Genomic DNA, 15,441 nt, shown 5'->3' with positions numbered 1-15,441 from the left:
GAACACAATCTCGGCGTCTTCCCCACGCCGGGTTACTAGGACCCCCACTGCACCCACCAGGACCAGGGTGGGAGTGCAGCCTCGAGCTCCAGTGAACCCCTTCAGGTTTGGGGCCCCCAAAACAGGTTCCAGCCATCTCCAAATTGATCAAACCCAAACCCAAACCCAAGACCACTCGAGCAGCTGCCGCAACCAAGATTGCACCTGCAGCTGCTCCTCCTATTCCTGCGATTCCATCTGTTCTCCCTCTTGACCCAAATTGCAACGAGCCGAGCCTCCCGTGTCTGTGCTGCGATGGTCGCATCCCCGCAGGACAACAACAGCATGTTGCAACCACAACCACAACAACAACAACACCATCTCTATGAGGCAGCAGCTACAGCTTCCTCCTCCTCCTGCCCCTGTGCCTCAGCGGCAGGATGGGAAAGGGGCCAAGGAGAAACCTCAACCTCCATCACAGGCACAGGCCCAGCTGGAGTCGGCTTCCCGCCCTGCTGCCAGTTTGGAAAACGAGACAAGAATGGAGATGAAAGCGCTGATCTGGACAACAAGAAAAAATGTAAAGGTAGAGGAAGAAGATGACGAGGAAGAGAGCAGTGGGGATATTGATATTGATGATGATGAAGAGGATGCTGACAATGATGACGACGACGATGATGATGATGACACTCTGGTCCCTCGTGCTGTGACTGTCCCCCCTCCCTCCTGGAGTTCTCACTCTCCTCCTCTACCTCCTCATCCTCCACTTCCATCAGCTCCTGCTCTGATCTGGAGTCTGACTGTGCTTGATCAATCTGCATCCATCTGCTCTTCCCACGACCAAGAAAATCTTTCTGTCGCAATGTCCCCCAAAGACCACTCTCTTCCACTAGGCCTTGAATCTAAGCCTCCCACACGCTCACCTCCATCGCTCCCTCTTAGCCACAATCCTTTCACCGTAAGGTCACGTTCCCCGATGTCCCCGTGCTCCCCAGATGAAGGCTACCCCTCTGCCCTGGACTTCCCCATCCCCTGATTATTTAGGAGTCAAAGGGGATACTGAGGTTGCTAAAACTAGGTTTGCTTGACTTTCTAGAATCAGTAGGGGAGTTTGGGAAGATGGAGCGCTTCAGCCAGGTGATCCAAGTGGCCCGCTGGGATCTGGAGGGGGAACAGCAGTGGGATGTTCTCAGGGATCGGTTAGATCACCTTGACCGCTTGGAGAAAGTTAACAGGGAGGTAAAGCTGCCTACATCGCCAGACTCCATGAGAAGGGATTCGATCTCGGAGACCTGGAAGAGCAGGATCTCTCGGATGTCATGGATGAAATGGGCAACATAGACATTTCCTGGAAGTTGTATAAAAAGTCGTGGGAGATGATGAAGTCGTCGGTATCTCAGCAGTTCTCAGATGCTGGGGTCGACCTCACTGCTCCATCAGACTGCGACGATCCTCTCGTCCCGGATTCTCTCACCCCTTCCCCTGTCGAGCCGCCACCCAGGCCCCCCAAACCTCCTGCCCGTCATGCCAGTGTGAGCTCTTACCTCCACACCTACATCAATATCAGCAGGGAGACCACCTCCATGGCTGTCTCCACCTCTCCTACATTGTCCACTTTCTCCCCTAACTCATCGTCCCCCACATTCACCACCTTTAGGTGCGAGAAACCACTACCTCCATCGCCACCAATGTGTTCCTCCTCTCCCTGCCTCTGCTCCCTCTAAACCGGTCCCTTATCTCACCCTCTATACCACTCCGTCACCCCCTAGATCTCTCCCCACCCCCAACTCTCCCATCCCTCCCCCTCGGAGACGCCACCTTGCCAGGAAGGAGGCAAAGCGGCTCGCTGCTCTTAAAGTCGAACAGGAAAAGACCCCCCTGTCCCTTCCACCCTCCCACTATGGCGGCCCCCGCCTCTTCCTCCTCCACCTGTTATCTCAGTCTCCTCCTCATCTCCCCCTGCCATACCTCCTCCACCTGTCCTGCCTCCTCCCCCCTCCTTCCACGCACTGGATGTAGAGATTCGTAAGCTCCTGATGCTTGCAGGATTGACCCAAGCTGAACTCCTCAAACTCAGCCCAGAGCTTGGTGTCTGTGTCGGAGGGTTAGAGGATGAGGAAGAGGGAGACACTCTTCCTCCGTCCAGGTCTGTGGAGTCATATGAGTTCAGACTAAAAGACAGGGAGGAGGAGAAGGACCATGACACTGGTTTCATGGATAGAGATGGAGGCAGCAGCGGAGGCAAGTTGGATGGACATCGAAGAGTAGATGTAGCTGGAGAAGGCGAGAAGACAGAGGACGCACAAAGAACCACCTCATTTACAGAGATGGCAAAAAGAAAAAAGAGGAACAGCGGTCTGACGTCTGATCATTACTACACCACCGGTCTTAGCAATACACATGAAACTAAAGCAAATAACATGAGCTTTGAGACTTTCCATTATGCTGAATTACCCAATTCTCCTCCCCCTCCTCCTCCCCCTCGCCCCTTAACCCCCAATCCCCCCGTCTGTGGCATCTCTCAAAGTCAGCACTCTCTCTGCCAACTCTGCTCAGCCTGAGCGATTTGATTGGCTCATAGCATTCACACCTGAATGTGACGCCCTACTGCAACCTCCGCCCCTGGCAATGAGGAAATCTCCTAAGGAAATCCAAAAGAAACTTGCTCCTTCAGGGTCATCTCCAGGGTCAGCTCCGATCGTCACAACCTTCAAAGAGCTGCGTTTCCGCAACAAGAACGGCTCCCCTCCAACGAGGGTGATCATCGAACCGGAGCCTGACCCCACAGTCATCACGCCGGATCCAGACATACTCTACAACCTGAGGTGGAGGAGAGAGAAGTTAGGCAGCGATGGCATCCCGTGGGAGTACACCTCTCAGGCTCAGGCCCTGTTCATAGCAGCCACCACCAGCTCTCACCTCAATGGCTGCTCTGAAGGAGATGCTCCAGAGGGCGGACGAGCAGGGCAGACAACCAGAGCTGTGCCCGTCACAGAAGATCGGCTGCTCGGTCAGTGAAAACAGCCTGTGGACCATGGGTAGAGAGTGGGAGGAAGTTCAACGGGAGGAACAGGAAGGGAAGGAGAAAGAAAAAGAGGAGGAGGTGGAGGTGAGAGGACAAGCTGATGGAGGAAGAACCTTGAAATCTAGAACTACAGGTGAGTATGAGCTTAAGGATCATTAAAATAATGATTACAAAAAATCCAGATTAACTTGATGACTAAGTGGTAGCATTTTTGTGTTTATGGGATAAAATAGGCTCATCAGATTATCTCAGTGTAAATTGGACGACATAACAAGATGATGGAGAGAGACAGACGGAGGAAAACAGACAAACAGTCATCTTGTTCATGTGTTGCACAAATACTATCCTTGGAAAGAATAGAAAGAAATAATCTCTTCCAAAAGGGATAAAAATATAAACTCATTTTTTGAGACAATGTAAATGGAACAAGAGCAAAGAGATGGAGGACGAGCATGAGTCACAGAATAGGAGGATGCGTGATGTGATGGATAAGTGATGACGAGGGGATGAACAGTGGGTGAGTTCAGATGGGGGAGGAAAACGGGACAGTAGAAGCTGGAGAGGGAACATGGGCAAGTGGAGAGTGGAGGGACAAAGAGAGGGAGTGGGTCGGAGGTAATGTGAGGATAAAAAGGAGGCTGGAAACTTTCCAACGTATTTCCTCCAATGTTTATCTGAAAAGTGATGTCATCACTGTCTTACTCAATTATTCATCCACTTTATAGAGGGAGGAGAGGGGGGTGATTGGGGGGCCCACTGAGTTCGCTATCTTCCTCCTTTCTCCCTCCAGCTCTTTTGTTTTATCTTTCTATCTGTAAAATGTTCAACGCCTTCCCTTTCTCTTTTTAAAAATCCCATCAGCTTGGGTTGTTTATATGCTGCTCTCTTTCTGTGGATGCCGTCTCCTCACCCCCACCCATGCTCCCTGGAGTGGCACAGATAGCTCAGATCAAGTTACTCGTCTCATTCAGTGCTGCAGTGGGCTGCACAGAAACCAAGGATTACATTGTCAGAGTCAGGATACAGTAGGCTGGAGGTTCATTATAAAACTGTTCAACTTAGCCCCAATCTGCTTGTTATTCTCTGAGAGAAATATTTTCTGTGCCAGTTTTTATCATTACTTTGGCATTATGTGTTTCTGAGTAGTAAAAATCTAATTAATATATGAGTTATGTGTTGTGATAGTTTAAACAAAATCATTGCAATTATGAGTTTTTGTATTTTATTTCAATAAAATACAATCAAACTAACAAGCAGCCAGGGGGACAACTGCAGGTGAGGAAAGATAAATAAACTAGAATAACCCTCAGAAGAGCACCTACCTTACCCAGGCCCCTAAATTCAATCAAGCTGCACCAAGTATCACACAAACACGATATTACTCCCCTAAACTTGTCTGATCTTTTCATCTAGATCCATGAATATTCTCTAGGAAATTGATGTGAATGTAAAAAAAATTCATATCTCACGATGGTATAGTAAGTAATGGGGGCAAAAAAATCCTGGATCCGCCCCCCTGATCTGGATCCGCAACAATTTATGTGTTAATTTCAATTTAACGGGTTCTTTCCTGACCCACACCACATCCTTCCAAGTTTTGTTGTAATCCGTTCCACAGTTCTTTTCTAATGCTGCCCAACCAATAGACTAACAAACCACATACCAATAAAAACATAACCTCATGGCTTAGGTAGTCAAATAAATAAATAAATTAGTAAGTTAGTAAAAAGTTCATGAAAGAAACCACTTTAAAGGCAACATACATTTACTGTTTTTATTGCCTTCTTGTTGTTACAGGATTTTAATACTTTTTTAATACTTTTTTAAATGTTTTATTGGAAAACAGACTGGAAATATAACATGTTCTCAGAATAAAGTTTAAAAAAAGCTTTGCACCAACGTAACACGGTGCAGTGGCCAATGGCAAGAAAAGGTGTGTACACCTTTAAGAGCCCTGGGGGCGGATCTAAGTACACGGACCAATGGCTGAGAGCCAGTGTGGGACAAACAGGAAGTATCATGTGTTGGTGACAGCTCAGAAACAGACCAGTGTGAAACAGGTAGGACTGTTTTCCTCCTCATTCTCCTGCGCGTAGCTCAGCAGCCGCTCACAGGTCATCGGGGACGTGAGGGGAACTGTGGGTCAGGCGCAGTGTGGGACAGGGACACAGTGACGGAGCAGCAGTGGACAGAAGAAGTGTGTCTGCCTGTAGACTGACTCAGCATTACACTGTGTACTAGTGGAGACGGGAGGGAGGGGGGGAGTGAGAACGAGGGACGGAGGGAGAGAGAGAGATAGATAGAAAGCAATAGCAGAGGGAGGGAGAGAGGGGGGGAGGGTAGAGGCAGAAAGTAGAGGAGAGTGAGGGAGAGGGAGAGGGAAGGAGGGAGATAGAGGTAGAAAGAGGAGAAGGAGTGAGAGAGGGAGAGGTAGAAAACTAAAGCAGAGGACAGGAAGAGAGAGGGAAAGAGAGGGAGAGGTAGAAAGCAAAAGCAGAAGACAGGAAGAGGGAGAGAGGAAGCAAAAGCAGAGGACAGGAAGAGATGGAGAGAGAGAGGGAGAGGTAGAAAGCAAAAGCAGAAGACAGGAAGAGAGAGGGAAAGAGAGAGGAAGGGTGGGAGAGGTAGGAAGCAAAAGCAGAGGACAGGAAGAGATGGAGAGAGAGAGACGGAGAGGTAGAAAGCAGAAGACAGGAAGAGAGAGGGAAAAAGAGAGGGAGAGAGAGAGAGCAAGGGATAGAGGGAGAGGTTGGAAGCAAAAGCAGAGGACAGGGAAGGAGAGGGAGAGAGAGAAGGTGATCCAGAGGTGATGAGGGCGAGCACTGCAGTAAAGCACTAAACATCTGGCCCTCACTGTGGTGTCTTCATCTAAAATGAAAGTATGGAAGAGAAAGCGAGAGCAGCTGCCTTCAAATAAAACTCGGCGCGTTCACCTATAATAAAATATAAATCTCTGTGATTGATGGTGGTGTTTTAACTACAGCCAACGAGCTGCTGATCGAGTGTTTCCTCTTTATTGCGCTGCCGCTCTTTTATGGCAGCGGGTTCTCAGGGAAATTCAAAAATCCACTCCACTTGATTTGTCCGTCAACTATTTTAATGTTAAGATGCCGTGTGATGTGACATGATGACGATTTCTATAGACATTCATGAATGTGCATTTTTCTCTCGACTGACACTAACATTTTCTGCATCTCTCTCTCCTTCCCACTTCTTTTCCGCATCTTTTTGTCTTACTCTCCTCTTCCTTATTTTTCTCACCTGTCCATCCCCATTCTGTTGTTTCCATTGTTTGTCCATGGCTCCGCTTCGCTCCCTCATACCGCTCCGCTTGTGCGCCCGCCCTCTCCATCTGCACCGCTGCACCCTAAAATTTGTGGCCTTTTACCCTTCCTCATGAGAAGTTTCCTCCCCCCCACTCTCCCTAGCCCAGGCCTCCCAACCCTACTTCCTGCACACTGCCCTCCCTTCCTACCGCCCAGGCTTCTGTAACTCCCAGCCCACTGCAGATCCCCGGCCCCGCCACCACGCAGGCAGGGAGTCCTCAGACGTTCACTGCGGCACACAGTGGACCCCTGCTGCCAGCGCAGCTTGTGTCTACAGAGACGATTCCAGCACTGATACGAGCTCTGTGTTTAACTACGACTCCCTGGCTGATGTAGCTGTAGACTCTCCTCGAGATCATGGGAATATCTATAAGAAAAGCACACACTCGGTGCATCAGTCCATCAGCGACTCTAAAACTAATGACAGGGAGTTGACTCTATTTGTAATTTTGACTCTCTCTACAGTAGTAACTCAGAACAGAGGAAATACATACACACTAAGTCACCTGTTAGTGGCGCCACTGAGTTCTCAGGCTGCACCACTCCCTATAAGAACATAGATGTCATGATGACATATTCAACCGGCCTCAGTGCTGTGGATTCTTCGCTGTATTCAGCAAAGCGCTCAAACGCACACCACGGCAGCGACAAGGCCAGGACGTCCAGAGAGCTTCCTCCTCTCCCCACCTATTACCTGTACCACCCCAAGAACTGCCCTCTGCACAGGGGTGCCCCTCCCCGCCTCTCCCCTATCGGAGCCCTGTCCCCTCCGCAGCGTCCCGGAGCGCCCCCTCAGGCACTGCAGGCTCTTCCCTCAACTCCCCGCTTTTCCCCCGCTCGCACACCTTGCCCGCCCTCGCTGCTCCCCTCTACTATCCAAACCTCTACCCTCCTATACCCCCCAAGGCGCCTCCCCTACCCCCAAAATTCTTCCAGGCTCCTCCGCAGTCACGTGTGGCGAGTAAGATTTCTCTCTCTCTCTCTCTCTCTCCTCTCTCTCTCTCTCTCTCTCTGCTCTCCCCCTACATGTTACACACTCTCTCTCTCTTTTGTCTGACATCTAGCTTGCATGTCTGTCTGTCTGTCTCTCTCTTCTGCCTGTCTGTCTCTGTCAGTCAGTGTTCTCGGCTCTGGACATGGTGGCCCTCACACGTTTGCACCTTTTTAACCCCCAGGGGGATTTTGCAGATTTGAAAGAACTGGGTAACTCGAGCTGTTTTCTGTATCACAAGCCCGCTCCCTGCAGGTCATCTGATACTTCTGATCTCCACTGTCCTTTCAAATCTGCAAACATCATCCAGAAGAAAAACAGCTGTTCTTGTTGGAGGGTCTCTCTCTCTCTCTCTCTCTCTCTCTCTCTCTCTCTCTCTCTCTCTCTCTCTCTCTCTCTCTATCTCTGTGTTGGTGTTGTCCTGTCTGTCTCCATGTGTTTTTTGTCTTTGCACGCTGTGTTGAAATGGACACATGCATTTCATGCAAACAAACCAAGTAGCTGGTGGGTGATGCTGTCATGTAAATGATTTTAATTGAACATATACCTTTTTATCTTTGCGTGTGGCAATGTACCATCTAAGCACAGCATCCTGTTCATTATATGAATGTGTGCATTACGTAACTGCTTTATATAACTCCATTTATATAAACATACAACACCCGTCCTTTATTTGATCTTACATGATTCTTGTAGTAGGTCACGCAGTTGTTTCCCCTTCTACCTCAGCAGTTTCTCCTGTGTGTGCTTTATAAGGTGTGTGTTTTTGTGTTTGTGTGAGTGGAGGTAAAGCACACGATTGTGTTTGTCCCGGATGCAGACGAGAAGTTGTTTTCACGGCTCCAGATGTTGAATGCTCACCACAGTGAAGCATTATTTACAGAATGCGCTCACACACTATTTGTCGTCAGTGCGACCATCTGCTTCTATCGGCCTTTATCCAATTGCTTCTCCACTGCTTAATTGCTTTTACTAACAACACTGATATTTCATTTACGCTTTTTTGTCTGTGGTGATTAATTTTGGTTCCGTTGATTTTGGAGTTTTTGCTCATGATCGCGCCGTAAGTAATTTTTCTTTCCCTGTCAGCTGTCCGCAGTGTCTCGTTCGCCGGCTCTGTACAGAGGGCAGAGACGTCCTGGATGGGCGAAGATGTGCAGTTTCCGATGAGAGGTCTTGGCCTGTCCTCTCTGTGCCTGCAGGAGAAGAAAGGTGTGGTTTGTCCTCTGGTCGGCTGTGCATCTGTTTTTCTTTGACCCAGCAATGACTTTCTATGTTTAACTGTAGACCATTGTTCTTCTTCCAGCTCTGGTCAGCGCGGTCAGTGTGGCAGTGGAAGCCATTTTGGCCCAGTTCAGTTCCTCTCGGACTGTGGTTCAGAAGGTCAGTCACTGCCAAAGTCACTGCTGATTTTTTATTTATTTTTTCAGTTAGAATGACTGAATTTGGTTGTATTTTGTTTCACGTGAGGACATTCTTTGTTGGGATTTAGTGTTAGGGCCAAATTGAAGGAAAACAATTCTGGGACTTCGAGAATAAGGCATAATTCATTTCATTGCTTCATGACAAACTAAACCCCTTTGAAAACCACGTAGATGTAACAATGATAAACTCACTGTCGACCACTATCAAACATTTCCTCCTCTGCAAAAGAGGACATTTCTGTGTGTGCTGATGTTCCAAAGTATTTGGTTATTTGAGAAACCTTGATTGAAGTATAACTTAACAAGATGCTCCATATTCCCTATTTTGGCAAAGGTGACAGACTGATCTTTTAAACTTCTGATATTCCATCTCTAAAATGGCATGTGGCCTAAATAATGACTTCATTCTTGTAGTATTTTCACTTTTCTCATTTCATAAAATTTTGACTGTATCCTCATAATATTAGAACTTTATTTTATGAAATTTAAAATATTTTTTGTAAAGTTAGGACTTTCCTATCACAAAATTCTGAATTCTCTGAATTCTGACTTTTTTTTACGTAATATTACAACCTTTATTGGCACAATATTTCTACTTATTATTATACACCTTTAATCAAGTAAATTCCAACTTCATTCTCATAAAGAAATTACGCCTTTTTTCTCGTAATTCTTTGACTTTATTCTCTCTACTCTTTGCCATTCTTTCTCCAAATGAACTCACATTGCGAATTACCAATCTCTTGATGACTAGAAACAAAATGTCATATTGTGATAAAAGAGTTGTTTGTCTGAAAAATGATTTCCCTCCCTCTCTTTCTCGTTCTCACTCTACATATTTGCTTCCGTCTCTCCTCAGTCTCTCTCAGTTAACAAGGTACTAGAATATTTCTAGATAACCCAGACTCATTGTTGTAATAATTTCTTTGTCAACTAACTCCCACCCCAAATCACCTTTCATCCCATCATCCGGACCCTGTCACCCCGTGTCTCTCCACCCACCTCCTTCCCTCCCTGTATTGAGTCATCCTTTCTGATCTATCCCTTTGGCTCTCCCTATCACTGCACATCATCTTCGTCATCCTATCCCCTTTTTACCACCACTATGTGTTCATTCCCATTCTCCTCATCCCTCTCTCCTCTCCTCCTCCTCTCAGGCCTTATCAGGAGACAGCTCTATAAATCCATCTCTGGGCCGTCTGGTGCTGCAGTGCCTCTGCCACGCCCTGCACAACTTGCTGACCGATGGCTTGAAACCCCATCAGAGTGACCTGATTGCCGGCAGGAGGCCAAACTCTGCATGGGGCCTCGTCCAGGCCTCAACCAAGCCAGGTAATATAACAAGGATCATCAAAGAGGCTTAAAGATTTGAATATCGGGCTGTTCTATCTGTTGGGTTTATTTCCTTGGACATAATATTAAGCTCTGGAGTTTATCACCCTCTTATTTCCCCACACATCAGCCAATACTTGTTGATTATCATGTCTAAAATGCTGAATAAAATGAACAGTAGGATGCAGATATCGATTGGCCCGCAAGTGCCAAGCTTCACAGCAATTTTTCATTGACCATTCTTAGTGCCTCTGCTGACCTCTCTCTCTCTCTCTCTCTCTCTCTCTCTCTCTCTCTCTCTCTCTCTCTCTCCCCCCCTCTCTGCCTCTCTTTATGTGTGTTTTCTTCTCGTCCACTCAACCCACTTTTCAGGTCCTAAAACACAAGTATTGTTCAACTTACAAGTTCGAGTCGGGGAGCTGCCGCAGCTCAGAAAGAGCAAACACAGGTTCAATGCATTCTTCCTCGGCCTACTGAAGTAAGTATGCCTCTCTGGCGCCACTGGTTGCATGAATATATTACATTACATTATATAATAATTCATGCTTTGTACTCATTCTCTGTGTTTATTTCCCTGAACATGAATTCTCATTTTTCTTCATCTTTGTATTTTTTCCTCCAGTATCAAGTTTCTTGATTTCTGGCTCTCTCACCTTCAGTCGTGCGGTGGTAAGTTTCCCGTACTTCACTGTTTTCAGCATGCACACGGCTAATGCACAACGTTTTTTTTATTGTATTTGTTCCGAAACTTCGCAGTAGGTGATAAAATGGAGTCGAGCAGTGAGAATGATTTTGTGTCTCCTCTCACTTCTTGAAAAATGAAAAAGAAAACATTGGGTCTGTAAAATTCTGAGAAACCATCAGGAACGAAAATAATTTAATCTTCTGATAAAGGAGCTGAGAAATTATCCCAATCGCTTCCAAGTCTATTTCAGGATATCAGTGGTCCAGTTTGATGTGCTACAAGCACAGAGACTGCATATTAAAAGAAGAAAACAAATCTCTGTGATTCAGTTTGATTCTGAGCAGCTCCTACAACTCTCTAGAACGTCTTTGACGAACCTGTTCCGAGAATGTTAATGACAGACCAAAGTGTCGGTGTTTAAACTCGATTGACACGACATATATTATTTTTTAAAAACTTAGGACAATTTCGGACGAAAGATACAGACTTATCGTGCAAATACCTTAAAGTGATTTTTTTCTTTTCTCAGATGTGTTGGAGACATTCTACTGTCCCGGCTCCTTCATGCGTCTGTCCCTCACCACCTGCCAGCCTCTGTTCGAGGAGCTGCTCCTGGTGTTGCAGCCCCTCAGCCTGCTCACTTTCAACCTCGACCTGCTCTTCCGCACCACCACTTAGAGCCAGACAGTCACAGCCCAGAGATCCCTAGTCCGCCCTGTCAGGACGCAAGGTTCCAGCTGTCAACAAAGGGGTCCCAGTCCAAAAGCACAGGCAGCAGATATATTGAAAGCCTCTCAGAAGTGGACTTTGGAAGCCCAGAACATCAGGCAGCTAGAGACAAATGTTCACCACAGGCTCCAAATCCAAAGAACGAAGGATCACCTGTCAGTGCTGCACCCATGAAAGCTCCGGCCACTCTCATCCACACAAGTCCTCAGCTTCAATGGGTGCAGGAGAAGGAAATTGGAGCGTTACCTCCTGATGTTGACGAGGACAGCCTCACTCAGCAAGCAGGACAGGTAACCTCTTCTGAGTTTAATGTCTTTGATCAGTCACCATTGTGAGATTCCTGCAGGGCTGATGTTCTGTTTGTTAAACCACAGGTGATCCAGCAGGGATGGGGTGCTGTGATTCGCTGGGGAGGCCGACTGCAACAGAATCTGACTGAGCTGAGTCAGAAGAGGGAAGAAGTGAAGACTGATTTACCGGACCTCCAGACCCAGACAGGCAGCGACTACACTCCGGTCAGCAGTGGCTCTCAGGTTCCCTGGAGTCTGGGTCGGCTGTTCGGAGCCTCTAAAGGCCCCAGCAGCCCGACGGGTCACACACCACCAACCAGGTTAGCCAGTGAATGTGTAGCCATTAAATATGTAATGAATGAATCAAATTGATTGCACCTCACAAATAAACTGCATGAGATGTATATGTCTATGATCCAAGTTTGTGTGCAATTTGTTTTCTAATACTCCGTCTCTCTGCAGGCGTCCCTCTCAGTGGTTGGCTCCCGGTGTCTCGGCACTGACTCGGATCATGAGCAACAATCCCGCTCATATAAAGGGGGCCACGGAGCCTCAGGGAGAAAGTGAGCCAGAGTCAGAGAAAGAGGCTGAGCCACTGGAGATGAAGGACAAACCCGGCAACTCAGGTACATCAGAGACATATGAAGTGACGGACATTTTTAACATGAGGGATGGAATTTGCTTTGCTTCATCCCTGAGTCGCTAGTGCACAGACTCTGTTGGTCGATGGTTAGAATACAGGATATTTTACCTTCCTTTTGGATAGAGGGACGCGTTGTCCATCTTTGTAAACAGTCTATGTCTGAGACAGAATGACATTGGGTGGGAAGTGATCAGACAGATCAGGCTCTGTCTGTCCTTCAATCCATTATGCCCCTGTTGTCACTTGTGTCTTTGAAAAATTGGTGACTCACCTGCTTGACTTTGAGTGATCTTGTACTGTGACTCATCCGAGATCGGGCTACATCATAAGCTAGACATGACGTACTTGTTTGCGGTTGTTGTTGCTTCATTTTGACCGTTTTGCCTCAGCGATTTTCTCTGCCATCTGTCGTCAGGTCCATCCGAACGCTGTGTGACCACGCCGGAGCCGGTTCAGAGCTCACCTTCTGCAAAGGCGAGGAACTCGTGGTGTTGGGATGGCGTCGACCAAGACTGGATTCGCTGTCGTCAGGGAGACAAAGAGGGGCTCGTACCTATTGGCTACACGTCCCTTATCATGTGACTTTGGCGCCGTAACTGCTGCACTCAATCAATAATGAAAAAAACAAAACAAAAAGTATATATTTTAGGCGAGTATTGAGAGGTTGTGGTGAGGCTCCTCTACTCTGAAAAGGGATATTTTACACTTTTGCTCGGTTAGAGTTTGAGTTGAGTGCATAACACCATCTGCTCTGCTTTGCGTTCATCACGAGCAGACTGCAGCTCTCTCCCTTCATGAACATAAGGGAGGGTTTTTTTCCGCCATCACAATCCATCCAGTTGGTAGCAACTAATGGATCTTAGCAGCAGGACTGCAGCAGATGGTGTGAAATAATGAACTCAAGTCAAATTTAGACCATTTCACACAGGAAGATCGTTGACGTTGGAGTGAAGTATCCCTTTAAATGCCCTTTTATCCCTCAGTGTCTGCCTTCCTTGCCTTTAGCCACTGATTTGAAAATGATCACAGGGGGGGAAATCTGCGCAATCAACCAATGGCAGATTCACACGTTTTCAGATCAGCGGCTGCTCGTTGTGAGGAGGCGGCGGTCGACAGCCTGGTGGCAGCCACGTAAATATCTCTATTCGTCAGCAGCATAGAGTGGTGGTCCGCGGGTTGTCGAGTGGAGGAAGCATGTCAGAGTACTGGGCCGTAGCTCCCGTCGCATACTGCGTAGTAATGTTGTGAATTGTAGCTGTGTACATCTGTGCTCTCTTGACCTTTCACCCCTATTGACCTCTCACCTTTATCGCCTGGTTCATGTGTGTTTGACATGTTTCTGCTTCTATATTTGACTGTAAAATATACATAAAATATATAAATATAAATATATATATAGGTATATATATTGAGATTATTACCAAGATAGATAGAAAGATCGATGAAGAGGAAGAAGCAGGTGGTGAAAGACGAGCAGCAGCTTGAGAGGAAGTGGATGAGTAATAATGGAAGGATTATTTCTTTGTCTTTACATCTACATCTTCTCACATACATCAGGTGGTTGTCATACATGCAAAAAGAAAGGTGTGTGTGTGTGTGTGTATTAGGTATGAAATCCAACATCTTCCCTCTTGTGTACTTCCATCGTCTTATCATATTTATCAAATAATTAGACATATAGTATTATTCATACCTGTATGCATTGTATTGTGCCATTAATGCTTTGAATTAATGCCAGAAAATACCCGTCAGTCCCACTCAGCCATAGACGAATATCTGACAACAGCAATCTGTAGCTTTTCTCTCCACTCGTCCAAAACCTCACCAGGCCGAACGTGGGTCAAAGGGAAAGCCTCTCACAAAACTGTGCTCAGCTCTCCTTCAACACTATCTTAATTTAAAACTTATGAGGGAATCCATTCATTTATAACTCATACCTGCTACTGTAAAGTCTGTGGGTTTGGTGGCTGGTCTTCACCTCGTACCTCAGCTCTTTGTATTTAACGTAATTCCTGCCATGTTTGCTGATCATAATCATTGATATTAATGATAGTGGTAGTAGAAGTGGTGGAAGTGCTTTGTTGATTCTGACGTTGAAATATGTTGCTTTGTGTCATATATTATTCGTTATTCTCTAGATTCTGTATTTATGACTATGCATAGGGTTAAATGTACAACAAAAACACTTTTTATGTTTTTTTTTTTACAAAGTCATGATTATAATTTAATGCTCTCATGCAATTAAATTCTAAAGTAATAGTTAAATAGTTCAAAGTTCAAATAAGAGTCTGCTCTAAAAATAAAAAAAAATAAAGGACCTCAGTTTAATTCAGCAGCAAAGCTTCAATGCAATTAATCAGGGAAAAATTCAGTCCTTCAAAGTTTCCTCATCTTATTGTGTCACTGCCATGTAGCATGAGATTACTGTCACTACGGCAACAGTCCAGTAGCATTAAATTAAACCAGTGCTCATAACTTGTAACTATCATCACAATCAAATGCCATCAAATGGATATTTCATAGATGTTTACAAGAAAAAATGTCCAGATAGATCTATATAAAACATCATTTCACACATTGACACATGACATTGTGTTAATCAATTTTTTGTATGGTGGATATTTGTTTCAAAAGTGAGATTATATTCTAAAGGCATTTATTTTGAAATCGTTAAGTTATTGGATGTGCTACTTATTGATCTTGAGGTTTGTTTGAAAGGGATAGCTCTCCATCTGACCCATCTAGTGTCTCTCTATCTATCTGGGTTATGTGTGTGTGTATGTGAGGTGTGTACCTGGCAGCGTGTGAGGCAGTGAAAGCAGGGATGAGTGTCTGCACATCCTGCACTTTCACTCGTGTGTGTGTGTGTGTGTTTAAGTGTACTGTTCCCCCTCTCCCTCTTCTCCTCACCCACCTCTCCTCTCTTTCTCTCACTGGTGTCATGTAGCCTGTAGACATCCCCAAGTATCCTACTATTGCATTAGTTGAGTGCCCCCCTAGTGTCAGTCACTGTCCAC

General features: G+C 46.2%; 1 protein-coding gene across 2 annotated transcripts; it reads left to right on the top strand.

Annotated features, from left to right (window-relative positions):
• The first annotated feature begins 2,705 nt into the window (after positions 1-2,705).
• Positions 2,706-11,660, top strand: rusc1 (RUN and SH3 domain containing 1). Of its 2 annotated transcripts, XM_034611670.1 has the most exons (8): positions 2,706-3,137; positions 8,411-8,533; positions 8,628-8,704; positions 9,605-9,622; positions 9,903-10,077; positions 10,450-10,555; positions 10,700-10,746; positions 11,292-11,660. In XM_034611670.1, exons 1-8 carry the CDS (start codon positions 2,903-2,905, stop codon positions 11,438-11,440), a joined length of 930 nt encoding a protein of 309 aa, XP_034467561.1. In that variant the 5' UTR covers positions 2,706-2,902; the 3' UTR covers positions 11,441-11,660. The 2 variants fall into 2 exon arrangements, with proteins under 2 accessions (XP_034467561.1, XP_034467562.1); XM_034611671.1 differs by lacking the exon at positions 9,605-9,622.
• Positions 11,661-15,441: the final 3,781 nt, after the last annotated feature.

The sequence above is a fragment of the Hippoglossus hippoglossus genome, chromosome 16, assembly GCF_009819705.1.
Source record: "Hippoglossus hippoglossus isolate fHipHip1 chromosome 16, fHipHip1.pri, whole genome shotgun sequence".
NCBI lineage: Eukaryota > Metazoa > Chordata > Actinopteri > Pleuronectiformes > Pleuronectidae > Hippoglossus > Hippoglossus hippoglossus.
This window is presented reverse-complemented; position numbering and strand designations above follow the sequence as displayed.